The following is a 27,045-nucleotide window of genomic DNA, read 5'->3' on the forward strand; positions in this document are numbered from 1 at the left end:
CACACACACACACACACACACACACACACACACACACACACACACACACACACACACACACACACACACACACACATACATACATACATACATACATACAAAGACGTCGCTAGCTTCCTTCGTCGTGTCGCTGCACAGCCTCAACAGCTCGGAGTCACGTGTCTTGAACAGGACCTTCACGTGTGACGTCACTGTTAAAACGGTTGGTTCAATTGCTTTTAGGGAAAAAATTGGCTGCGTATCTGCGTGCTACGCTGCAAATGTCGTCGAAAGACGATAGTCTTGTGCCGGCCGTTTCTGCGCCGTTTCAGCACAGCCTAAGAAACACTAGCATTTTCAGCGCCGCCTAAGAAACGCTAGGGTCTTCAGAATTACGTGTCTGTGTATTTTCTAGTAAAGGAACACACCACCTAATACTTACGTTTTGATGTTGCGCCTCAGATATGCGTAGTATTTGCTTTTTGATCGACAATGTTCACAAGTATGAACGCAGCTACTAGTTCAGCAAGTGCTTAAACTTTGCCTGGGTGGCTGAATCGTGTGACATACAGAAAGACAGACAGACCAAAATTTCTGCGTTGAAGTTTCCCAAGAAAGACTATCGTCTTTAATAATCACGTTGGTATCAGCGGCACGTCGCTCTCGACCCTGGTCCCTGAGTAGTGATGCGGGCAAAATAATGAGAACCGCCAAGCGGCACGGAGTGGGTTACTGGCTAACCCAGTGACACGGGCCAATTACTAACACTGGCAGAATAGCGATACTTGCGTCAACCGCAATACCGATGAAGCTCTGGTCACGTGACCACGAGCTTTTGAGGTGCAAATGTAGACTCGTCCCGGTCTTTGCCATTTCATATCTCGAAAATCACTCCTCAGATCCACCTTTGCTCGCATTTAACTGTAACACCTTTTCGTTAGGAGTAACAATTTAAAGGGACACTAAAGAGAAACAATGAATTGGTTTAGATTGATAAAGTGTGCTCGGAGAACTCTTGTGTAGTTTATTTCACCACCATAAGTTTATTATTAGAGGAGAAAACCAAGTTCAAAGTTTCATTTTCAAATTTCACGCTGAACTTTGTAATTCGTGACGTGAAAGGTTTCAAAGACCATTTAACGTATTTTGGCGCCACTGGCTCGACGAAATTTCCCCAAACTCGTTATGTCAAGTCTCTGGCCCCCTCAGAGGACAATGTACTTCGATTTAACCGATTAGGAACTACGTAGGCCCAAGCAGGCGCCGTCAAAAATATGTGACGTCACGGCAAATGGTGCGGGAATTCCAAGGTGGCGTCGCCACCTGTATTTTCTTTTTACGCGTTTTCTCGCTTATTAAGCGTCTTCTCGCAGCAAGCGTAGTGTTTTTGGTATCGTGGAAGGCTACTTTACTAATACGAGAAAAATTGTTTTGCTCTTTAGTGTCCCTTTAAGTCACGCCTCGAATGTAAGTTTGTATATGCTTAAAGCTTTGTACAATATATCAATGACTGAAACACTCAATTTAATTGCCTCACGTAATATTAGAAAGTGTATGGGGTATTTTTAGAGGGCTGTCAGAACCACTGCCTTACAGTTGGCGGAGTCCCGCACACAGTTCGCACCTTCGATTCTTGCAAAAGGTACAAACTTTCGCGCACTTCTTAAATGCTTTCGTTCTGGCATTGGACGCTTCTGTTCCACATAAATATAATATACCGTCTCTCTCTCTCTCTTTCTTTCTCTCCTTTTTTTTTGAGATCGGCACGTTTATGAACATCTCATGAACATCATATGAACGGCACGTGTACATCTCGCTTTAAAAGCATTTCGTCGCCTATACACATTTATCTGTACACTTCTCACTTCCCGAAAACCTTGATTCCCTACTTTGTCAATAGCACTCCCCTTATATGGCGCAACGACAGTTTCGATAAACCGTGGCTTCTCTATTGCGCTGAGGCTTTACAGAATACCGCGAGATTATGACCAAATCACAGTACATTGAGTTTCGAAAATAAATATTTATGTTATGGAGGTTTTACATGCCAAAACAAACCATCTGATTACGGGGCACGCCGTAGCAGGGGTAGCGGAATGGTTTTGGTATAGGTCTCTAACGTGCACCTAAATCTCTTCATTAATTTCCTTTTTCTTTTTACTTCGCCTCTATCGAAATGCGACCGCCGCAGCTGGAATATAGATCGCAACCTCGAACTCAGAAGCGCGACGAACCACAGTGGCGGGTATGGAGATATGCTTTCAGGAGAATATTGCGATTGTTTTCAGGAATCGCGTGTTTTTTTCCCCCATCGCTTCCTGCACCGCAGATGTCATTTATTTCATTTTCTGCCCGTTTCGCGAATCACTCGCCGGTATCTCTCTTTTTCCAGCAATACACACTTCCCGCATGTTTTGAAAGTATAAATGAAGTTTCGCTATATTTTTAGTACGTTGTATTACAGGAAGTCTCGCATAGGTCTTCCAAGTGGTTAATTCCCTACCACACATTAAAAAAAAAAAAAGGCCGATACTTCTTCAAGTTTCATTGCTTTTTTTTTTTATTCGAGTTTGTATGGAAAGCACGCAGTGTCGTACGTGTCTATCCCGGGTATTTGTCCAGGTGAAACGCCGCACCGCTTGCGTTGATTTCTGATGCTATGATTTGTGTGCTGGTGCTCCAGATTCTTTGATTCCGGCTATGGCCGGCTACAGGGACAATCTCGACTGACTTTGCACACTGCGGTACATATGTGCAGCTGACACGAAATGTAGTCGGTATAGCTCTTTCTTTTACAGCTAAGCTGTCTTAGCCGTCGTCGTCGTCGTCGCCGTAGTAGTAGTAGTATCAGTAGTAGTAGTAGTAGCAGTAGTAGTATAGTAGTAGTAGTAGTAGTAGTAGTATAGTAGTAGTAGTAGTAGTAGTATAGTAGTAGTAGTAGTAGTAGTAGTAGTAGTAGTAGTAGTAGTTAGTAGTAGTAGTATAGTAGTAGTAGTAGTATAGTAGTAGTAGTAGTAGTAGTAGTAGTAGTATTAGCAGTAGTAGTATAGTAGTAGTAGTAGTATAGTAGTAGTAGTAGTAGTAGTAGTAGTAGTAGTAGTAGTAGTAGGAGGAGTGGTAGTAGGGGTAGTATTAATAGTATTTGTCGTAGGAGGGGTATTACTAGTACTAGCAGAAGAAGTAGCAGTAGTTGTAGTAATAGCAGTAGTAGACGTAATATTAGTATTGTAGTAGTAGTATCAGTAGTAGTAGTATAGTAGTAGTAATAGTAGTAGTAGTAGTAATAGTAGTAGTAGTAGTAGTATCAGTAGTAGTAGTAGTAGCAGTAGTAGTAGTAGTAGTGTAGTAGTAGTAGTAGTAGTAGTAAGAGTAGTAGTAGGAGGAGTGGTAGTAGGGGTAGTATTAATAGTATTAGTCGTAGGAAGGGTATTACTAGTACTAGCAGAAGAAGTAGCAGTAGTTGTAGTAATAGCAGTAGTAGAAGTAGTAGTAGGCGTAATATTAGTAGTTGTAGGAGTAGTATTAGTAGCAGTAGCAGTAGTAGTGGTGGTAGTAGTAGTAGTAGTAGTAATAGTAGTAGTAGTAGTAGTAGTAGTAGTAGTAGTAGTCGTAGTAGGTGTCACGCAGGTCACGTGACTGAGCAGAGGGGGGAGTGAATAAAGAAATAAAACGAAATGATGATGATGATGATGACGCACGTGATCTCGCTAGCCAATCACATACACGCGCGTGCTTACAGCTCCGCTCTCTGACGGTTTTAACGGCGTGGAACTGGCTTTAAGTCTTTTTTTCTTTTATTCATCTTTCTTTTCGCTCAGGCAGAAACATCGGCCCCTTATGCCTAGAAGGCGCGAACTTTTGCGAAGGAGTCCGCCAGTAAAAGCTGCATAACGTACGTTGTCGGTGTCAGGTTCAGGTGTAAGGTCAAGTTAGGTTAGGTTAGTCAGAGGTAAGGAGCAGTAACCCACTCTCGAAAGAGGCAGCGCACGCTGCCTTATTTCTGGGTTATTGGGGCCGCAGCATAATAGCCAAATATGCGCGGCATTACGTTGACGATGCCCTTTAATGTCCCATGGAGTCGAAAAAATGATAAGGTTCGCGGGGGAGCTGGCTTGTCTGTCAGGTTACTGCTAGGTCACTCGAAGGAAGTTGAATGGAGTATTGAAGAAGACACGAGAAGGAGTGCACCGCGTACCGCAGCTGAAGTTTTCTTTTTCCTGCATGTGTAAAATGCATGTGTAAAAGTGAAAAGCAAATGGAAAGAACAAATTAGAATGAGAAAAGAAATTAAAGATCAAAAGCCATAAGACCAGCCGGATACGGGAGGCTTTCTGCATTTTCTCGAGCAGTTAAGGCAGACGGAAGATTACGTTGTAATGCTTCAAGCGCTATCCTCAGTTCAAATGGTGGAAGGTTTGCTAGCCGGTACATACAGATCTGAAAGAGGCAGGGACAGCCGAAGTGTGTGCTTACTGAAAGGTGCAAAACGGGAGAGGTTGGGTGTTGGAACTTCGTCTGTATACTTTAAGACAATGTTGATAACGTTAAACTAAGCTACTTGAAACCAAGAGGTCATATGAGCTGAAAAAAAAAAAAAAACCGACATAAGTTCAATCTATAGGCATACCGCGTTAAAAAAGTGGCCGACATAACGCGAATGTCATGTCAAACTAGTGATAGATTAATCCGCCGGCGCTCGTTCCAAATTCCAGGTGGTATGAGGGATGGAATGGAAAATTTCCTCTGTAAGAGTGAACGATCCCGTACAAAACAAAAGCCCCCCCATGGGCGAGATCAAAGCGAGCGCAGAACGAATCATCTCTTTTATTGCACCACACTGTCATTACCTATCTATAGCTGCCGCGTGCATCTGCCTGTCACATCACGTATAGTATAAATCGCTCCTTTCTATTTTTTTTTCTTTTTTTTTTGCTTCATTACGTGGCAGCACAGACGCGTGGACCGCTGTGAATACTGCCGTGAACGTTCATTACCCTTTCGCTCGCTGAACTCAGTGTGTCGGCGAGACGATTGTTCTTCAAAATAGCAGTGTGTGCAAAGTAACAATCCAACAAAAGACGTCTAAATCCAGATTTCCCGCCAGTTCCCCTCCCAGCCCCCTCTTCTCGCCTCACACCGCGCCCATAACATTTTCTTCTGGCAGGAGACACGCACCTTATCCCACCGTGCATTTATCCCACTATAGGCAACACATTGGCAAGCTACGCTGGCAGAATGTCGGTGAAATATAGGGTTGAACGCTGGGACAGTTTTGGAAGAAGTTGCACTCGACACCCGAAATGCCGATGTCTGCCGACGTTGGGCCAAGATTGGACCAACGCCGGCGTGCTGCCCGGTTATACACCAAAGCGTCACGACTCAAAGCGACTCTACATCGCAGTTAAGAAATAACCAGAAGTAAAACGAAAGAATGCATGAAGAAGGACGAGACCTCGACTGACGCGATATTTCTCCACGTGTGCCATGATGTCCGCGGGTTGCGATTATCGGCCATCGCGAAATCAGAGCGGCAGCGCGGACAAATATCTCGTGTCAGGGTTGCGCCATGTGCGCAAGGTCGTCGCCGATATGTGGAGCATGAAGAAGGCACGGTGCACGCTTCGGAAAGACTCTTGTTCGGGCTCGCCGTCTAACAAGCGTCCGTGTAGCATGGTCACTCTGTATCGCTTATATTGTTTCTGCTGCATGAACTCGTGTGAGACGATAAGAATGCAAAGGAAACGGGTTAGGAGGTGTGCTGGACTGGGAAAAGTTTCTGTGTCATTTGGAAAAGCACGACCAACCTTCCGAAAGAAAACTCCGAAATATAGGGCGTGCTGCAGGGAACCGTTGAGCTTATAGGTCACGAATGTGCAAACTTAACTAAGATAAGGAACGTGCCATGGAGGCAGAGAAGACTAGTCTTATCGGTGACATGAATGTGAGGACGAGACCTCCGAGGTTCTAAAGGCTGCCACTGCTGAACCATCGTTTAAGAAAAAAAATTCCGAAAGACCAAAGGAAATAACAAGTACTATGTGCGATTTTGCAAAATGTATGAACGAATACGTACATCAGTGGCAGTGCAAACTTCTTTCATCCACCCATCAATCATTCATAAACCCATCTTTTGATTACTTTTCTGTGTACCCATCTGTAGCGCATCATTTATCCTTCGGTATTCCTCCATCCATGTTATTAAGGTCATTAAATGTGCATGCTGTAAAAATTCTTGCCTCTGTAAGTACCTTGCCACTATCAAAACAACATCCTATATCTCGCAGGCTTCATATACGACATAGTTTTACTCATCTTTTCAGCCGCACACCTAGCCTTTAACGCATCTGCAGCTTCCACGTGGAATTATTCAATGGAATGGCCTCCCTGATGCAGTCTGTATTCAACTCCATGCGGCATTTCGGACTGAAATACTTACCATCTATGACTGTTTTTGCTTACCATATGATCACTCAAATTTCTATGGTACGTACTAAGCAATTCATTATTGCAGTGTTACACCCACGTTATAGCGTATACTACATTTTTTCCATTGTATATAGTGCCTGGTTCTTGAATTTCTTTGATTGTTTTTTTTTTGTGTTCTTGTTAAAAATTATTGTCTAGTTTTACTAACAATGCGTAAATAAATAAAATAACACGCATGGCGCGGAAATCGGGGATATCGCACGTCCCTGCATGTTTTCCGCTCTCCATGTAGGCTTGACAATGGTATCGCGATCTAGACGCATTTGCCAGCACCTCCACGTTCTTTGAAATTGACGCGACCGAGTGACATGACATCTGCGCGGTCTGGCATTGTGCGCTCGACATAGATTTTTCCTCGCGCTTAATGGAAATGCTGCAGCTGGTATGCGCGCAAGTGGAAACTACATTCACGTCGCGTAATTTCATTCCTTATCTCGCTTTTTTGTTTCTTTATCCTATTTGCCGACAGTACGATGACAGGAAAGGCACGGAGAAAGATAACCGTATAAAATGAAACAGGGCATACTATATGGGCTTTAAGCTGGCGAAGTGCGGTTGCGGATGTGATCAAACTACATTAATTAACACATGAGTCACGTTCACATGAGTCACATGACAGATGAGTCAGTTAACATGTGAGTCACATGAGGGTCCAACTTAGAATGAGGACGTCGCAGCGAGCAATGGAAAGGAAAATGATCGGTGTAACCTTAATAATAATAATAATAATAATAATAATAATAATAATAATAATAATAATAATAATAATAATAATAATAATAATAATAATAATAATAATAATAATAATAATAATAATAATAATAATAATAATAATAATAATAATAATAATGTCACGTGGTTTATTCACGTACAGACGTGAAGGAACGATGAGGAACGTCTAAGAACGTCGAGGGTCCAAAATCCAAGCAAGCGCAAGCTCGGGTCGCGTGGCTACCACTCACGATGTGACTTGCTTTCTTGGCTGCTTCGTCGTCGTCTCGTACTCTTCACTACATTGGCCCCTGGTGAATAGCGGAGCCATCCTGGCGACCTAAGGCGTTGTCAGTATAGCGGGGTCGTAATAGGGCTTCAGGCGGCTGACATGAACGATTTCCCGACCACGACGACGTAAATCGTGGGATGCCGTCAGAGGCTCAACCTCATAATTGACAGGAGACGTGCGAGAAAGAATGCGGTAGGGCCCCTGATATCGGGCACGTAATTTCGAGGAAAGGCCAGGAGTGCTCGATGGGATCCAGAGCAAAACGAGGTCACCAGTCGTGAAAGTAGAGAGAGGTCGGTCGGTGTCGTGCCGTAGCTTTTGGTGGCCTTGGTCCTCGGTGGTCAGCGAACGGGCTAATTGTCTGCAATCTTCGGCGTATCTGGCAACGTCAGAAATCGCAGTATATTCAGACGAGTCCGGCGTATAGGGAAGCATAGTGTCCAGCGTGTCCAGCATAGTGTCCAGCATAGTGTCCAGATAATAATATCTGGAGTTTAACGTCCCAAAAACACGATATGATTATGAGAGACGCCGTAGTGGAGGGCTCCGGAGATTTCGACCACCTGGGGTTCTTTAACGTGCACCTAAATTTAAGTACACGGGCCGCAAACATTTTCGCCTCCATCGAAAATGCAGCCGCCGCGGCCGGGATTCGATCCCGCGACATTCGGGTCAGCAGTCGAGCACCATAACCACTAGACCACCGTGGTGAGCGGTGTAATCTTAAGGGACAAGAGAGCAGAGTGGATCTGGGAACAAACGGGTGTTAAGGACACCTTAGTCAAAATCAAGAAGGAATGGACATGGGCAGGGCATGTAGCGCGTAGGCAAGACAACCGCTGGTAATTAAGAATAGCGGACTGGATTATAAGAGAAGGCAAGTGCGCGTGGGGGAGACAGAAAGTTAGGTGGGCAGATGAGATTAAGAAGTTTGCGAGTATAACGTGGCAGCAGCAAGCACAGGACCGGGTTGAATGATGGAACATGGGAGAGGCATTTGCCCTGCAATGGGCGTTAGTGAGGCTGATGATGATGATAATGAGCCATGTTCCCGTATCGACAATGATATGTGTCGCTGCTTGGCTCATGTTGTGGCGCGTAGACTTGTTTGGACCTCTATAGTACCGGAAATAGTATACGGTAATTGTAGGACACGCTCGCGAGAACTCGTGCGTACTGTCAACACAATAATGCAGTTTGGCGCGGAATTTCATTCACGCTTGTGAATGAAATGATAGACGAAACTGCTAACACAAGCGAACAGTATGGAACTTGTCTACAACTTCTAGAGTCGCGGGATGAGCATTTTGTTTGTTTGGAGATGTCTTTATTACACTTCTTTAACAGATCCATCTGGAGGTATCCACTCTGAACTTTTCAACGTGAACTGAAAGAGGGTGTTAAGTGTTGCGCTGTAGATTGGCGTATGGTGAACAGATGAAGGCTGGATACATGAGTACGGCTACTGAACTGTCTCCCTGTTGGTGAAACGATTGCTTTGTGTGCTCGGAATACTAAATAGACCCAGCGATTCCCATGCATGCCACGGATACAACTAAGGAAGGACAGTAATGTTATATCATTGGTTTTTGAGGGAGTTTTAAATTCCGAATCCCCATAAGTAAGCATGGACAATTTTTCATGCATGTTCAAAAACTGGCGCCTTTCCATAGTATATGGTGTGCATGTTACGGCAACTTATTACCTCGAACAAGGTCCCACCGTACAGTGGAAAGTTCCATTGAAAGGCCTTTAGAGAACCGAAGGCTTTGGAACTCTGGCAAAAGTGAAGAAAATTTGGCTGCGTTTTTTGGAACCTGCACTAACGCTTATGACAGATCGAAGACTGAACGTGTGTGTGTGTGTGTGTGTGTGTGTGTGTGTGTGTGTGTGTGTGTGTGTGTGTGTGTGTGTGTGTGTGTGTGTGTGTGTGTGTGTGTGTGTGTGTGTGTGTGTGTGTGTGTGTGTGTGTGTGTGTGCGTGCGCGCGCGCGTGCATGCGTGCGTGCGTGCGTGCAAGGTGTCAAGTTCTCTCCTCCTTCTCATCGTTCAGTTCCTCTTCCCTTCTACTAGTGCCGGATGGACGATCAGGTTAATCTCGCTGTCTTTTCCTTTTATCTCTTTCTCTCTCTCTCTCTCCTATAAACATTCTGACTTTAAGGAAGACGCATATGTTCGCATATTACCCACTCATAAAATGGCGGACGGCCATTGAGCCCACGACGAGCTCATCACGGTACTGCAGTGGTAATGATAAAACTGTGCTTGAGCTTCGTGCGCTTGACCATCTTCCTGCGTCATATGTGAATGCGCTGCGCAAGTCATCACATTTACCACTACCTAACTAAATCTGTATACTCGGGCTTACCCCGGCGTACGTATTTAACTTCAAAGATTGCATTTTAAACCCATGAAGGTGTACGGATTCACTTCCGGCCGCTTTGCCGCGGGTGTCACATCGAGCTCACGTCATTCTAGAGAGCGTGGATCTCCCGTACTAGCTGGCTGACCTTCGATGAGTAAAGCCGCGTGGTATGCGCTTCCGAAGCCACGGCGGCATTCGATGCGCGCAGCTGTCATGCCTTGTTCCAAGTTGAATCTATCATTTCTGCATACACCAACAGACGCAGCCTTATTTGGGCATGTTTCTGTCAATGTCTGTCCTCCGTCGTTCCTTTCCCGCCTGTGTCTCTTTTCTTGCTGTGCATACCGACGCGGAATATGCTGCTTCCCATTTGGGCGCCTGCAGTGAACTCTTGACAGGTTACGTTGAGGATATATTACATATTCATGTATTTACAGGGTATGTCAACATATTACATATAGAAATAAGTATGCAGGTTTCCAGTGGAATAAAAGTACACAAGTGTAATGTTCAACAAATGAGCTTCAGATATGTAATATCTCTTGAACATTTGCCAGGGCCTTCCTATGACACACTTGCGACTGCGTGCGCGCGTGATAAAACTTTGCTTTTAGTACGCAGGTCTTCCCGGGCACTTATGAGAGATACTTGTAGGATTCTCGTCGCTGCCATTTTTATGGCCAGCACTTATCGGCGAGTATAGTAAACGCATCGTTGTACACGCAGCGAGTGCATTCCTTCTCCTTACAAGAACGGAGCGACACGAAGATGCATCTGGGGCTGCACGTGCGAAGTGTGTAACGAAGGTGGTGGAAGACATATACGACTCCGTATGCACATTTATAGGATTGCAGAGAGGCGTTTGATGTTTACCACGCAGAACTCGGTTTAGACGATACGTATGCCAACTTCGCCCTTTTCTCTTTTTTGTTTTTTTATCAAAAGAAAACGACCTATCCTTCAGCGTGTGCTGTATCTTTTACTCGGAATCCCTGAGCGAGCAATCTTCGGTGTGCGATACCTTTTGCAACTCCACAACCTGGGCAGAGCAAAAAAAAAACCAATGTTCAGAACGACCTGAATGTTTGAACAAAATCACGTGTAAAGCAGACGTCCGTCCCGCTGACTGCACGAGTCCGCGCGATCTGTCCTTTCGCGTACAGCGTTTGGGCTTAATAAGCGTCAGCTCAATTTCCCTTCACCGGAACTGACGCATCGACGTCGCCCGAAGAATATATACGCGTATACTAGAACGCGTTAGCGCTGCCCCGGGACTTAAAAAAAAATCCCTCGCGCGAGAGCCGTATAACAGCTGCGCATAGTTTTGTCGCTCCATACACGCGATAAGCGCTCTGTCATAAAAACGAACGTGTCATCTCTAGCACGCGCGTAGAACGAACGAAGTCTGCGCTCGGACGTCGTGCGAAGCGGTATAGAGGAAGTGTGAGCCACGTTGCGGTTGAGCCCGATCAGACGAGGAGTGCATCAGAGGACTTTGTTACGGGGGCCGTTATGGCAAGGTACGTCTTCAAGCGAACTCCTGGTTGCATCGTGGAGTACAGATATGTAAGTACATGTGCTTCCGTGTTCAGTTCTTTGAGGTGAAAAACTTCAGTGCAAACCAGGGCGGACCTCAAAGAAGAGATGAAACAAGCACTGACGCTGACTAAGAAGTGTATTCTTCTTCTTACAGAATAAAGCAGTTGTTTGTCAGCTCCAATGCTCGTTCCAGCTGTACTTTGAAGTCCGTCTCGGTTTGCACTGATGTCTTTAACCTCTAAAGTTGTGTACTAACTAGGCCCAATCGAAGTTTTATTCCAGTTCTCCGAACTTGAAGAATGTCTATAACTAAGATCGTATTTTGAGGAACTTTGGAGAAATATGCGTGTAAACGTGCAATTAGGGCTGTAGATGGTTGGGACCACCGTTGCTTGTGCGTAATATATGTGTTCTTTTTTTTTTGCACGCCCTTTGTACGTACACGCACTAAAGTAAGCATGAGATATACGAAGCAACTATTTCGGAAATTGACAAATGCGTGGATTTAACGTTGCATTCCATGCAGCTAACAAGGTGGTACAGAAATGGACCACGTGCAAGTTTTTTAAAAGGGCCCTGCAATACTTTTTCAACTTGGTCAGAAAATGTTGCCGATGGGTAGTCGAGGAGCCTGCGAACATGTGAGCCAAGCGTTACAGCGCGCAGCACGGGGTGTGTAATTTACAATTGAGTTTCAAAGACAGCTCCAGAAATCGCGCGCTCTTTTCTCGACAAATGATGCCATAGTCTCAAATTCAACTGCGTCATAAGCTAGCGGACACGGCCATTGGCTGATATGACCATCATAGCAGGCCCGTAGCCAGGAATTTTTTTCGGGGGGAGCCCACTTGCTCAAAGCCTTGAGTATTTGAGAAAAACGCCTATTTTCGTTATTTATTTCTGGTAAAAACGCCTACTTCGCCAAAATTTCGGGGGGGTCTAGCCCCCCCCCCCCCCTGGCTACGGGCCTGCATCATAGTTACGTACCCGCGCCGTGCTGTGTGGTTCTAGAATTACTATAAAATTACGCCAACGAGCTCGCGATCTGCGCGTTCAAAGAAAAAAAGAAAGTCCTCAAAGACATGACGCGCGCTGACATACGGACGTAGCTTCTTGCCCCCTTTTCATCCCCCCCCCCCCCCCCCCGTTCCGATTAGCTTTCAGCGTGCTCGTTGGAATGAAAGGATAGAAAAAGCGCTTAATAAGCGTACGACAAATCGCTGTAACTGCGGTCGTACTTGACAGATTCTCACTAGTGGCGCTAAGCCTGAAGGAAGAGCAAAGCTGGGGTGGCCTTCCTCGTTTCTCTTAATTTTTTTCTTTCTTTCTTCTCGTTCGCTTTCTCTCTGTTTCTTGTATATCTTTGTTGTATCTGTTTCTTTCTCTTTCCTTCTTTCTCTATCTCTCTCGGTATTTCTATCTTCCTTTCTCTTTCTACCCTTTCTTTCGCTCTTTCTCTCTATTCATCGCTTCCTGTTTCTTTCGCTCTCTCCTGCTTCTTTCTCTCTCTTTTCTATCTTTTCATGTCTTTACTCCCTTTCTTTCTTTCTCTCTTTCTTTCGCTATCTCTTTCTCTCACTTTCTCTCTTGCTCTCTGTTTTTTCTATCGCTTTTTCGTGCCTGTTTCTTTCTATGTCTTTCTCTGTCTTTCTATCTTTGTATGTGTTTATAGTTTATTCCCTCTATTTCTCTCCATTTTTCTCTCTCTCTCTTTTTTTTTCCCTATCGATTTCTTTTTCTCTCTCTTTCACGTGTTTCGTGTCCTCCACTTCGCCGAGCAGAGTTTTCGTTTAACGCTCGCACCTGCTGTACTCGATAGTGGGGCTTGCCCAATTCCTGTGGCGCATAACCACTCGAGTAGCTTTGCACGACAAGCACACGTTTCCGATAGCTTAAACAGCTTCACCGTGAAGAGGACGAAGAGAGCGCATACCGGTTCATGATGATCATAGTTGCTTACGACGGAGCACAAGTGACCGACACCTTCAAGAGCTTCGCTGTTAAAAATCTTGCGGCAATCGGTTTGTTTTGCAATAAACCCCGATAGTGAGGTCATTCGACGATTACTTGGAAAAGTGTTGCATGGCCCCTTTGAACGTGTGTTTTGATCCTACGGGGTGAACAGTTGAAGAGTCGTGATAAGTGCCTAAATATACTTGGGTAAGATCGAACCACGTAAGATCGAACAAACGATGGCTGGTCGACCTCTCAAATTTATTTCAAAATTTTATATATTATTGCCTGATGAGTGGAAAGAAGAGATCCGCAAGGTGTTTTGCCGAAAAAATTTTTTCGAACCACAGGAAATCAATAATGACGAAGAGGTGGAGTGGAGCGCTCATTCGCTCTGCTGGTTTGGCCAACTTTCGTAATGAATTGCACAAAATATATTAAAGTTAGGTAGCTGAAATTTATTTACCTAAATATATGCATGTTTTTGCTTCTGCTCAGGTATTTTTAGTTTTTATGTGTTGTGTAGATGTTTTTATAAAAAACCTCAAAAATGGCCCAATCGGCAAAGTTTTCTTTACTTTGAAGGTCTTTATCTCAAAAAAGCCTCGTAGCAGAGCAACAAAAATTCTGCATTACGTTCTTCGCATGCTTATCTACCAAAGTGCTAAATCTTGTATTTATATAACTTTTCAGTAAAGAGATATGATTGGGCTAAGTTCAAGAAAACACCGAACAGTGCAAACTTCTGACGACAATTAAAAAAAAAAACCATTTTTTAAATTTCTTAAACTTTGTCCACTTATTCTCCTCCACATCAGCTTTCACAATCATTAAAAACATGTTGCATAATGTCGTTGCACTAATAGTTACGGCCCCTCCAATGAGACCCTTAGGCAAGGATGGGCAATTCCGACTTCTTGCCCAGCAAGTGTATAAAATGCAGGCAGGATTGAATTTCTTTTTATTAAAAGGCCAGCAGGTACCTAAAAAGGTGTCGCCGGCACTGAAGACGTTAATTTTGAAATTATTTGGTCACTGCAGCGGCCACGAGCGCGGAGCTACCGAGTGGGCGCGCGCGCACCCAAGATGCGCGCACCCAAGAGACGGCGCAGTGAGAGCTCGTTCTCGCGTCCTCAGACCGATTGAGTTCGAAACAGCAACACCTCTCGGGTGACTTGAACGCACGTGCACCGGTAGTCGCAGTGATCTGGTTAATTGCGTCGATTTCTTTTTCAGGGGGCATAAGAATGTCATCGTTAAACTGTGCGTTCCGTGAAGATCTTTCATTGCAGTGGTAGCAAAAGCACGCGTAGCACAAGTAGTCCGTCTCACTGACAGTCACTGATCTTTCGGGCGTTAAACGTTCCTTCAAAGCATTTATGTCTTGGTCGGTAACTCTGCGAAATTTTGGCTTCTTTGCAATAATTAAAGGAGTACTGACACGAATTTGAGACATCGCAAAAGGGACATTTTTTGCTTCGTTGGTATGCAGTGTCCACGCTGTCCACACACTGGAGTCGGAGAACACGTATAAAATATTTTAATTTGACTTTGAAGTTTTCGTCGCTGAGCATTTGCAAGCCAGCCACACTGCAAGGACATTATCCCGACAAGTCAAGACAGTTCCTCCGAGTTCGCGAGTTCTGCGTCCTGCATGCAGCCTCAATCGTAGAAATCACTGTCAGGGTCACTGGACGACAATTCACTCATCGTTGTCTATTGCACCATACGGATTTCCCGCTAGTACGTCGCGAATTTCTGTATCTCCGTGACGTCACACTGCTAGGAAACGACACTGAGAAGCCACCCCCTCGATATCGAAACCGAAAGTGTCTTTTTAAGGTGGCACTAATTAAAATATATAGGATGCATTTCCAGGCACCACAATAGTCGGTTTAGGTTTCTCGACACCAGTATTTTTATTTAGAGCAACAATCCGAAATCTTTTAAAATTCGTGTCAGTACTCCTTTAAGCTTCTTGTGCTTCGAAAGGTAGTCTCCACAATAGACTCATTCAGAGCTATAATTTCTCGTCATGAGACGCACAGGAGGAGTAGAGTAAGAGCAAAGCACAAGAACTATCCGCGCCGAATGAAGTGTGAACAGCGCACCGAACGCGCGGCCAGTTCACGCCGTCTGCTGCCGACATCTAATATAGACAAGCGCATCCGGTTACCGATAGTTTTGCTTTTGTTTTCTTTGACAATCCATATTTTGCTTTGCCACTGGAGCACGACGTTCATGCTTTCCACTGATCGCAACTGGCGCAGCGCAGTTTCTGTGGCAGCAGCGTGCGTGAAGCGCGCGCTCATAGCTCCCTTATAGAGTTTTCATCTTGCTTCCATCTCCGCCGTGTTATCAGCGCCTAGCTGCGATGCGAACAGAGGGCGGATAGAATAGCGAAGCTCTAGTGCACGTGCGTTTAAGTCACCCGAGAGGTGTTGCTGTTTCGAACTCAATCGGTCTGAGGACGCGAGAACGAGCTCTCACTGCGCCGTCTCTTACAACGAGCCTCTCGGGTGCGCGCGCGCCCACTCGGTAGCTCCGCGCTCGTGGCCGCTGCAGTGACCAAATAATTTCAAAATTAACGTCTTCAGTGCCGGCGACACCTTTTTAGGTACCTGCTGACCTTTTAATAAAAAGAAATTCAATCCTGCCTGCATTTTATACACTTGCTGGGCAAGAAGTCGGAATTGCCCATCCTTGCCTAAGGGTCTCATTGGAGGGGCCGTAACTATTAGTGCAACGATATTATGCAACATGTTTTTAATGATTGTGAAAGCTGATGTGGAGGAGGATAAGTGGACAAAGTTTAAGAAATTTAAAAAATGGGTTTTTTTTTTAATTGTCGTCAGAAGTTTTCATTGTTCGGTGTTTTCTTGAACTTAGCCCAATCATATCTCTTTACTGAAAAGTTATATAAATACAAGATTTGGCACTTTGGTAGATAAGCATGCGAAGAACGTAATGCAGAATTTTTGTCGCTCTGCTACGAGGCTTTTTTGAGATAAAGACCTTCAAATAAAGAAAACTTTGCCGATTGGGCCATATTTGAGGTTTTTTATAAAAACATCTACATTACACATAAAAACTAAAAATACCTGAGCAGAAGCAAAAACATGCATATATTTAGGTAAATAAATTTCAGCTACCTAACTTTAATATATTTTGTGCAATTCATAACGAAAGTTGGCCAAAACAGCAGAGCGGATGAGCGCTCCACTCCACCTCTTCGTCATTATTGATTTCCTGTGGTTCGAAAAAATTTTTGGCGGCAGAACAAATTGCGGATCTCTTCTTTCCACTCATCAGGCAATAATATATAAAATTTTGAAATAAATTTGAGAGGTCGACCAGCCATCGTTTGTTCGATCTTACGTGGAATCACCCACTTGTAAGAACTGCATAAAAGTTTCGTGGCACAAATTTATATCAATCTGAACAAAGGCTGTTGGACACTTGATTTGGAGCGGAATGCGTACGCTTCAGCATGAACAAACCGAAGTTTTATTACCGGAACGACCCGTCCGTATGTTATGTAACATCGTTATTGAAGCCCATTGACTCTGCAACAGTCGGCTTGATGCGGCGGGGTCGTAGTAATAACGTAATACCTGCGGTTCTACGTCCTAAAACCACGATGTGATTACGAGAGATGCCGTAGTGGAGGGCTCCGGAAATTTCGACCATCTGGTGTTCTTTAACGTGCACTGACATCGCACAGTACACGGGCCTCTAGCATTTCGCCTCCGCCGAAACGCAACCGCCGCGGCCGGTATTGAACCCGCGACCTTCGGGTCATCAGCCGAGCACTGCAACCACTGTTCCACCATGGCGGACTGAAACGGGGTCGTCTATTTATATACTCGTCAAATGGTGATGCTTAAAGTTGAAACACCGGGACAGTGAGATACTCCGTAATGTATAGTGACTGGGACGAGTTTCTACCTTGTTCGCCACAATGGCATAGCCAGGTGGAGGGAAAGATGGGGGGGGTGGGCGATTCAGCCCCCCTCCGAATTTGTTCAATGTTACATGTGTGTATATACACGCGCACATACAAACGCATGCACGAACATATATGTATACATTAAGAGTAATCATATCCCCACCCCGAAAAAATTTCTGGTTACGTGTAAATTTGTGCGCCAAATTCTTTCGAGAAATCTAGATTCATACGCAATATACGTATTTTTCGGTATTTCGGATTAGCGCTGAATGTATGATCGAAAGTTGGGTAAACTCGGGGCGAGTATTGTTCCCCACGCTTTACGCAGTCTTTGCAGCCCGGAATTGAACCCACGACCTCGTGTTCAACTGCACGTCAATGCCATGACGGTTGCCATTACATTATCAACGGCTGCAATTCATGTACAATGCCTGATGCATGGCGATGGGTGCGCGCTTGACCATGGCAATGCAGGCAATTCAGTGCGTCTCATGGCCACCTGCTCGTTTTCTGAACTAATGGTTTCCGCTCTCTCAAGCTATCAGTTATTGGCAGTTACTGCTACATTTGTGTTCTAACTCCTGTGCAAAACGTTCCTTGAGTAACATTGGCCAGAACAGTTCCGAAAAAACTCAATTTACACAAAGCCACCAGCCATTATAGCGGATGTTCCGACGCACATCACGAAGGAGCTAGAAACCCAGAGATAAGCTTTTCGTGCTGCCAAAGCGAGAGAGAAAGAACGAGTCTTGTGAGAGAGATATATACCTTACGATAGCCGCAATGAAGCTACAAGCGATAATATGTTTTTAACGACTTCTGTGGCCCTCGAAGCGGCATTTTTCTCGCGATGGTCTCGACTATATACACGACAGGCTTGATTCCTTTATGTATAGCGTGCGAGGGTTTATTGGTTCAGCTGTATGCCTGCCCCCCAAACTTCTTGTGCTACGTGACGCTGGAGCAGAAAAAAAAATTTTTCCACATTCGCCGCTCTCGAGGTTATCGAGGTGACGTGTCATTTCGCGTTGCCACATTTAACTGTTGCCGGGATATGAACGCATGACCGTCGTTGTTGCCTGTATCAACTGAAGTGTTGGCCTGCTAAGCACTTGGATGACGGTGCGATTCCTGGCATGGAGGAAGGAAACAGTTAGGGGGGAGCATTGCGCAATGAGAAAACGATAAATAAATAAATAAATAAATAAATAAATAAATAAATAAATAAATAAATAAATAATAAATAAATAAATAAACACGGCAGGAACGCACACGTCACGCTTCGCATGCTCCCATTTTCCTGATTTGGCAAGGGCTCCTGAATTTTTTTTCATCCACTCCAATTTTCCTTTATTTCATGGTATAGTATACACTTCCATTATGCGCTCGGCAGAGCTCCTGCGCTCCTGCGTTCATTTTCTTTTCGCGTAACTTATACAGGAGCGCTGCCGAGTTCAGGCTTGAGTGCAAATCTGCGGAAGCAATACCCGCTCACTACTGAGGGAACTCGCAAAGCACTACCAGCCTTCAACAGTGGTCTCAACACGCCGCCCGGAGCCTCGCATGGTTCGCGGTAATATACGTCGGCCCCGCGTGACCATCCTCGTGCAGCGTATAGAATACGCACGCTATCGTTCCGTAAATGTCAACTGCTTCTTCGATGGATATTTCAACCCGCCTGCGCGCATACAACAGCGATTCTGGAAGTACAGTCACGCTCAATATGAGTTGCAACACGGTCGCCGTGGTTAATGGGGCCCCAAGCCTGAACGGTGATACCGGCAAACGTTAAATTAATTTCGATAACGTCAGTAACTGAAACGGTGTTTATTTCACTAAATTTTCCTGTGTAGGCGCCGCTTTGCACTGCTGGAGCGACTTTGAGCATTGATAACATGTTGCAACTCATACTGGGCAGAGCGCGACTGTATACTTCTTACCATATTTGCGCTTTGACGCCTTTTTCTTGAAGTTTGAAACCGTGTACACGCTGTACACTGTCGCAACGCTAAAGCGTGAATTCCCGCACACCATTTCCGCCCTGCTTTCCTAACGCGTTCTTGACTTGATTAACACGTCACAATGTTACGAAGGAGGCACTAGCGTTGACAGTCTGCAGCGCGCAACAAACAATTACGTTAACATTTGTACTGGATCACTCGTATTTTCCTCATTTATCTAGTGCTTGTGACCGAAAGAAAAGGGCATACACTACATGCAATGACACAACCCGAGGTTCCAATACTGGAGGTGAAGCCAAAGGGCCTTTTTAAATGCGAAGCATTTCTTAGCGAACTTCCTGCGACTTTGAGCGTATCTATCTATCTATCTATCTATCTATCTATCTATCTATCTATCTATCTATCTATCTATCTATCTATCTATCTATCTATCTATCTATCTATCTATCTATCTATCTATTCTATCTATCATCTATCTATCTATCTATCTATCTATCTATCTATCTATCTATCTATCTATCTATCTATCTATCTATCTATCTATCGTCTGTCTGTCTGTCTGTCTGTCTGTCTGTCTGTCTGTCTGTCTGTCTGTCTGTCTGTCTGTCTGTCTGTCTGTCTGTCTGTCTGTCTGCCTGTCTGTCTGTCTGTCTGTCTGTCTGTCTGTCTGTCTGTCTGTCTATCTATCTATCTATCTATCTATCTATCTATCTATCTATCTATCTATCTATCTATCTATCTATCTATCTATCTATCTATCTATCTATCTATCTATCTATCTATCTATCTATCTATCTATCTTTGATACAGTGGGCACATGTACACCTGTGATCCTGTTATGCGGAGGATAAACGCACAGCGGGAACGAGGGAGGTTCGGCGCCGTAATATGACCACAAAGACGCATGCCTGAGTTTACAGACACATGCCAGTTCGAGAGCTGCGTACACGCTCTTGTCACGATGCAGGTGCTTATTTTTCCACGTGTAGAGTGTAGAGCCCTATTAAATGTTGCGCAGTATGAAGATTAAATTTACCAGCTTTTAAAGAGGTAGTATCTGAACGTTCATTGTTATATATATCGAATGGAGCGGACGCTGTCCTTGTTTATCTTTTAATTTAGAAAATAATTAAGTTATTGATGACATCAGAGCCGCTTGTTACACGTGTCTGAATTCGAAACGACCTCGCGAAGGCAGCTCAACCGAGGGGCTGTCGTCAACATGTACGCGACCTTCAGTACTTTCCTGAACGTTTTGTTTCATGTAAAACATGTTAAGGAATCTTTTTTTTTTACTTTCCGGGTATTCCCCCAGCGCGAATACCTGCTTGTCCTCGTTTATTTTTCTTTCTATTTTTCTTTTTCAAAAATAGTATATGCGCTGCTGACGCCACGTGCTTGCACTTCGCCTTCCTGTTTTTCATAGAGTACAGTACGCGGAACCGCTTTTGGTTACGATATATTTGTATTTTTTTAGCTTCATCGGAAAAACACTGCGTCGTTATCCAATTCACGATGAGATAGAGGACTGTATAGGCGAAGAACAAGCGAAAGCACGACTGACGAAAAGCAGCTGGTACTGCAAGAGAGAGAGAGGGGGTGAGAGAGTACTGTATACTGTAATGTTATAACATATTTGTCACTGGGCTCTCTGAAGGAAATCGCTTACGTTTGTTTAGGTCGAGCGAGAAGGCATGCTTATTCTCCTGGTTGCGTGGAAATGCACTCAAATGCGAAATTCACTATGACATAAGCAGTCGGCCTGTTCAAACCCAAGTAGAGGTGTGCGCCGCCGCGCCGCCGCCGCCGCCTGTTTTTGGTCACGCCGCTCGCGCCGCCGCCGAAGTCCCAAGAGAGATCACGCCGCCGCCGCCGCCGCGCAATAATTGCGGCGCGCCGCCGTTAGTCTTTTCTTTTAATTCGAATGGGGAATCTGGAAATAAAATACAGCATTTCGCCGCAGGAGCTCTTTTCGATGTGTCCATGTAATGAACTGTCCATTTCAGCAGCTGCTGAATAGCGGGAGCTCGGCGAGAAGCGCGCCCCCTGTTTCCTGTTCTTGTTCTGCAGCGCCATCATGACATCACGAAGCTTTCAAACACTCTCGGCACAAATGATAGGGACGGAATGCGTTTCAATGCAACGAACGCAGCCCTCAGAGATCCGATTTTCGGTGCACATGTCTTTTGATCGTGTTAGCCATAGATTTAGGTTTAATGCGGCCGCTCGTCTAACCCAGCTGAGAGGTCGGTACGCATTCCCTGCATCGTTCTCAAACATCTGGGACACATTCGTATGCAAATTAAGACTTGAAAAGTTCCTGTTTCTGTGCATTTCGTCCACTCTCTTCTTACTCTTGAAACCACAAAGACCAACCTCTCGAACCAGCAAGCGCCGGCAATGAGTTTTCGGCAACCAGGCCGGTCTTTCAAATGTGCCACAATGCACCTACGCTTTTTTTTTTTCCATATGGCAACCACACTAATACTCTTGCTCATAGCTAAAAACTTCGATTACTCAAAAGACTACTCAAAATCATTACGGAAAAATGTTCCTCAACTAAACACAAAAGAAAGCCAAAGCAAAAGAAAAAGCTAAAAAGCTCTGCTTAATGTGTCAACATTGACGTTCGCGGAACCCTTCTTATACTTCACAGTGAAGTTAAGCTCCTGAAGCGCAAGGCTCCAACGTAGTAGTCGTGGATTCTTTCCCGACATTTGCGATAGCCATGTCAGTGGGCAGTGGTCAGTGACGAAGACAAAAGAAGTTCCGTAGAGGTAGCAGGCTAATTTTTGGGTAGCCCACACAATGCAGGCACATTCTTTTTCCGACGCACTGTAGGCCTCCTCACGAACCGAGAGTTTCCTGCTGGCGTACAACACAGGGTGCTCGTTCCCGTTCTCATTCTCCTGGCAGAGTATTACTCCTCTGTTGCTGGCATCGCATTGCACAATAAAGGGACGATCATAGTTCGGTGCATGCAGTACGGGTGAGCTAACAAGAGCCGCTTTGAGCCCCTGGAAGGCACCCTCCATTTCCGCACTCCAAACTACCTTTTTCTGGGGCCTTCTTGCGCAGTGCATCCGTTAACGGAGCGGCTACTTCCGAGTACTGAGCGATGTAGCGCTGATAATATCCCGTCAGTCCCAAAAAGGAGCGGATAGCAGTCTTGGTTTCTGGCTGCGGGAACTCGCTAACCGCCTCTACTTTCAACTCGTCAGGTCGCCTCCTGCCCTGCCCTACCACGTGCCCTAGGTACCGTACTTCGGCGCGAGCTAGCTGGCACTTAGCCGGCTTCACTGTCAGTCCAGCGTGCGTCAAACGTCTAAGGACATCGCTAAGATGGTACAGGTGATCTTCCCATGTATTGGAGTAAATAGCAATGTCGTCTAAGTAGGGAACCGCGTAGCCTTCAGCCCCCTGCAGAACTCGGTTCATTAGCCTCGAAAAGCAAACGGGGCGTTCTTAAGGCCAAAACTCAGAACTAGGGGCCTAAATGTGCCCGTCGGCGCCACAAAGGCTGCATACTCACTAGCTCGTTCAGACATTGGAACTTGCCAATAGCCTCTTACTAAGTCCAAAGTCGAGACGTATTTAGCGGCACTCACTTTTTCCACCAGCTCCTCTACGTTGGGTATAGGATAAGTCTGGTCCTTTGTGATCGCGTTAAGTTTGCGGTAATCCACGCAAGGCCGTGGATCCTTCCCAGGAACCTCAACGAGAATCATAGGGGACGTGCAGGTGCTTTCGCATGGTTCGATAAGCTTAAGCTCGAGCATTCGATCTACTTCTTTTTTTAAGATCTCCTGCTGTCGCGGGGCTAGCCTATACGGCCTCGACTTCACAGTGGTGTCAGAAGTTAGCTCAATGTCATGAGTGATAACCTCAGTTCGCCCTGGCCTTTCCGAGAAAACAGTGATGTATTCGGACAACAAGTTGCGTAAGTCGACTTTCTGCATCTCAGTCAAGCCCTCGGCAGGTGCCACGGCTTTCATGACATCGGTAACCTCCATTGATCTTCCAACCTCCACCAAGCCTGGAATTTCAGGCGTTAGCTCCTCCGTGCTGTTAAGAGCCAAATTCACTTTCTGCACTTCTCCCACATAACTCTTCATTAAATTGTGGTGGTAAATGACAACCTCTCGGCGTCTTCCTTTCCGTTCCAGTGCGTAATTTGTGTCCGAGAGCTTTTGCACAACCCGAAAGGGTCCCTCCCATTGAATCTCCAGCTTATTTGCTCGCGAGGGGCGCAAGACCATTACCTGATCGCCTTCCTGATAAACTCTCAGTTTCGCGTTTCGATCGTAGTAGCTCTTGGCTCTACTTGCGCCTCTCTCATGTTCGCCTCAGCAATGTCGCGAGCACACCGCAGCCTTTCCAGCAATTCAAGAATGTACTCGACCACAGTAGGGTCGGTACTTTTCGACTCCCAGGTTTCGCGCAAAAGTCGCAGTGGAGACCTGAGGGTCCTTCCGTAAACCAGCTCCGCGGGGCTGAAACCCGTCGCTTCATGAGTGACCGATCTCAGCGCAAACAGCATTGCCGGAAGACAAGCATCCCACTGACACTTCTTTTCAAAGATAAGGGCTCGCAGAACTCGTTTCATCACGGAATGACACCGTTCTACACTATTGGACTGCGGGTGGTATACTGAGCTGTGGATTATTTCATTCCACACTTCTCCAGGAATCCCGTAGTGAGAACGCTGGTGAATACTGAGCCCTGGTCGCACTGTATCTCCTGAGGAAAGCCCACTCTTGAAAAAATAGACAGTAGTGCGTTGACTACTTCTACGGAGCTTTGCTCCTTCATTGGGATCGCCTCTGGAATTTGGTTGCTGGACAAACGGCGGTAAGCAAATACCGGTAGCCTGACTTTGTCACTGGGAGTGGTCCCACAACGTCTATTACAAGCCGGCGAAATGGCTCCGAAATGAGCGGAACAAGCTTAAGTGGTGCCTTTCCTTCTCGTGCGGTTTTCCCACTCTCTGGCAGGTGTCACACGCTCTTACGTGGTTCTCAACTTCTTTGAAGCATCCCGGCCAATAAAACTCCGTTAGGAGCCTGTCTTTGGTCTTCCGAGCTCCTAAATGCCCCGACCAACCAACTCCGTGACAGAGATCCACAATGTCAGGCCGATACTTAGCCGGCACTACAATCTGGTCGAACGTGCGACCTTTTGCAGTCCGGTAGTGGCGGTACAAGATGCCATTTTTGACGGGAAAACTGACATTCTTCCTCGTCACCCCTTCCCTGACGGTGTTCCAAATCTCCTTAAAGGAGTACTGACATGAATTTAAAAATTTTCGGGTTGTTGCTCTAAATGAAAGCACGGGTGTCGAGAACCCTAAAAAGAGTGTCGTAGTGCCTGGGGATGCATTGCATATATTTTTAATACCGCTTCTTTCAACCAGCAGTTTCGGTTTCGGTTTCGAGAGGACGGTTTCATAGTGACGTGTCAAGTCTGCCCGTGACGTCACGGGCAGACTGCAACCCACGAAATGTGCACCTGCTGTCCTTTGCTGTCAGTCGAACGTGGTTCACGATGAGTGAACTGTCATCCAGTGCCTCCGACAACGATTTATGTGATTTAGGCTGCATGCAGAACCCAGACTTCGCAAACCAAGTGAGCTGACTTGAAACGTCATAGGGCTCTCCATGCGGTGAAGCTGCCTTGCAGATGCTGGGAGATGAAAACTTTAAAATCAAACTTAAATACTTATACGTGTTTCCGGATGCGGTGTGGGGGAGAGCGTTAACACTACATGCCAAGGAACCAAAACGTCCGTTTTGCTGCACTTCAAAATCGTGTCAGTACTCCTTAAGGCTGGGATCGCTTTTTTGCTGCTCGATGAGGTCGTCTCTTGTCACTTTCCCCAGTACATTGCTTAGTGCTTTTGATACCGGCAACACGAGCAGCCCCTCCTCCGATTCCCTTTCAGCTGTATCAGCGTAGTCTGCTCCTCTGACCCCTCTCTTTCTTTTTGAGTAGGCGACGGGGTAGCAGGCTCCGCTGTGCTGACTCCAGCTGGTGTTGCTGTACTTGCGGTGAAACTCGGTTCTTGCCGCTCTAGTTCGGCTGCTAACGCGCGTGCTTTAGCTCTAGTCAAGGCTTGTACTGTTCCCTCGTGAAAACTTTTCCCTTGTTCTCTAAGCAGACGGTCGGTCCGATTCGAGAACAAATAGGGGTACTGCGGGGGCAGCTTGTCTGACACCGCCGCTTCCGTCTCCACTTCTCCGAACGGCCCAGTGATGATTACTCGAGCTACCGGAAGACAAATGCTTCCATCTTCCAATACTGGTTTAATCCATGCGCACTTGCCGTTGTAGTCTGCTTGTGCCACATAGTCCGGGTGCACCAGATCCATGGTTGCCCCACTGTCCCGTAAGACGCGGCACGGCTTTCCGTTCACCGTTAGGTTAAAAAGATACGGACTAAGCAGCTCCTCGCTAGTGGCTGAGTCAGAAGTATACGAAAGGGCTGGCCTGGGCCTACGACAGCCTATGGCAATATGACCTTCCTCCTTGCATTTGTAGCAAGTAGGTGGTTTCTGAGCCTCAAAAGGACTCTTTTTGGAAAAATCCCCCGAAACCTTTCCCTCCTGTTTGTTTTGTGATCCTTGACCACTTGCAGCAAAGTCCGTCTTTTTCTGTGCAGTCATACCTGCGCCAGATCCCTGCTTCGCCGTCCAAGGTTTCCCTTTATCTCCCGCTTTTGCTGGAGGAACCTCGTCCCTTTCTCCCCGGCGTGACGCGTACTCGTCAGCCAAGTCGGCAGCTGCCTGTACAGTTTCTACGCCGGCTCTATCCTGGATCCAGAGCTTCATTGGCTCGGAAAGTTTGAAAAAAACTGTTCGAGAGCCACTACTTCAAGAGCCTTTCGAAGTTCCCAAAAGCGTTGGCTCCTTTCATCCATTCGACTAAGTTGACCTTCAACTCGTAGGCAAACACAGAATACGTGCTGCCCTGCTTCTTTGTCAGATTTCGAAACCACTGGCGGAACGCGTCTGACGAAAGTCGGAACCTCTTTAGAAGGCTATCCTTCACTTTGTCATAGTTGTTCGCATCCTCCACTGGAAGCCGCGCGATCACATCCGCTGCTTCACATGGCAGCAAACTTAACAAATTTCGAGCCCATGTGCTACGATCAAGGTTCGCTTTTTCACAGGTTCTCTCAAAGTTCACAAGAAAGAGGCCCACATCTTGCCCTGCTTTGAAGGGTTGCATTAGCTTAGATAAATCACAAAGATTTTGTCTGCCTGCTACCTCCACTCCTTGAACCCCAGACATCTTCCTCATTTCCACTTCGAGTCGCAACTGTTCTACCTCCAGTTCTTTTTGCTTTAGCTGGCGCTCCTGTTGCTCTCGCCTTTCCTGACGCTCCTGTTCCTCACGCTTTTTCTCGCGCTCCTGTTCCTGTTGCTTTTGAATCTCGTTCCACGTTTCTTTAATATCGTCACTGCTCAGATTCAAGCCCTCGATAGCGCTAACAATTGCGTCTTTCTTCATCCCCGCATCTACTTCTGCTCCCAGCTCCTCCCCCAGAATCAGGAGCTGATTCTTCAACAAACGCTTCCAATCCATGACAGAGAACTAGTGTGGTGCGGCTCACTCTCTACCCAGAAGTTCCGTAAACAACTGCTTCTGTGGTAGCCTCTACCAGCGAAAAGATTGCACTTCTATCTTATCAGCCTGGCAACCAAAAAACCAAAGCCAGCACTTACCAGTCCACAGCTGTCAGTCTCCATGATCTCGGCGTGTTCATTCTCCATCCTCCAGGCTCACATCCAACCGCTTGCCATCCAGTTGTAG

The 27,045-nt window shown here is 45.9% G+C and overlaps 1 protein-coding gene across 1 annotated transcript in view; it reads left to right on the forward strand.

The window, feature by feature from the left end:
- Window positions 1-11,329: 11,329 nt before the first annotated feature.
- Window positions 11,330-27,045, forward strand: part of LOC119383495 (proton-coupled amino acid transporter 1) — a 98,171-nt gene continuing 82,455 nt past the window's right edge. The window contains exon 1 of the mRNA XM_037651663.2: window positions 11,330-11,398. Coding sequence (XP_037507591.1) covers window positions 11,345-11,398 — 54 coding nt within the window. The 5' untranslated portion in view covers window positions 11,330-11,344. The remainder of the gene's footprint in view (window positions 11,399-27,045) is intronic.

The sequence above is a fragment of the Rhipicephalus sanguineus genome, chromosome 2 (assembly GCF_013339695.2).
Source record: "Rhipicephalus sanguineus isolate Rsan-2018 chromosome 2, BIME_Rsan_1.4, whole genome shotgun sequence".
NCBI lineage: Eukaryota > Metazoa > Arthropoda > Arachnida > Ixodida > Ixodidae > Rhipicephalus > Rhipicephalus sanguineus.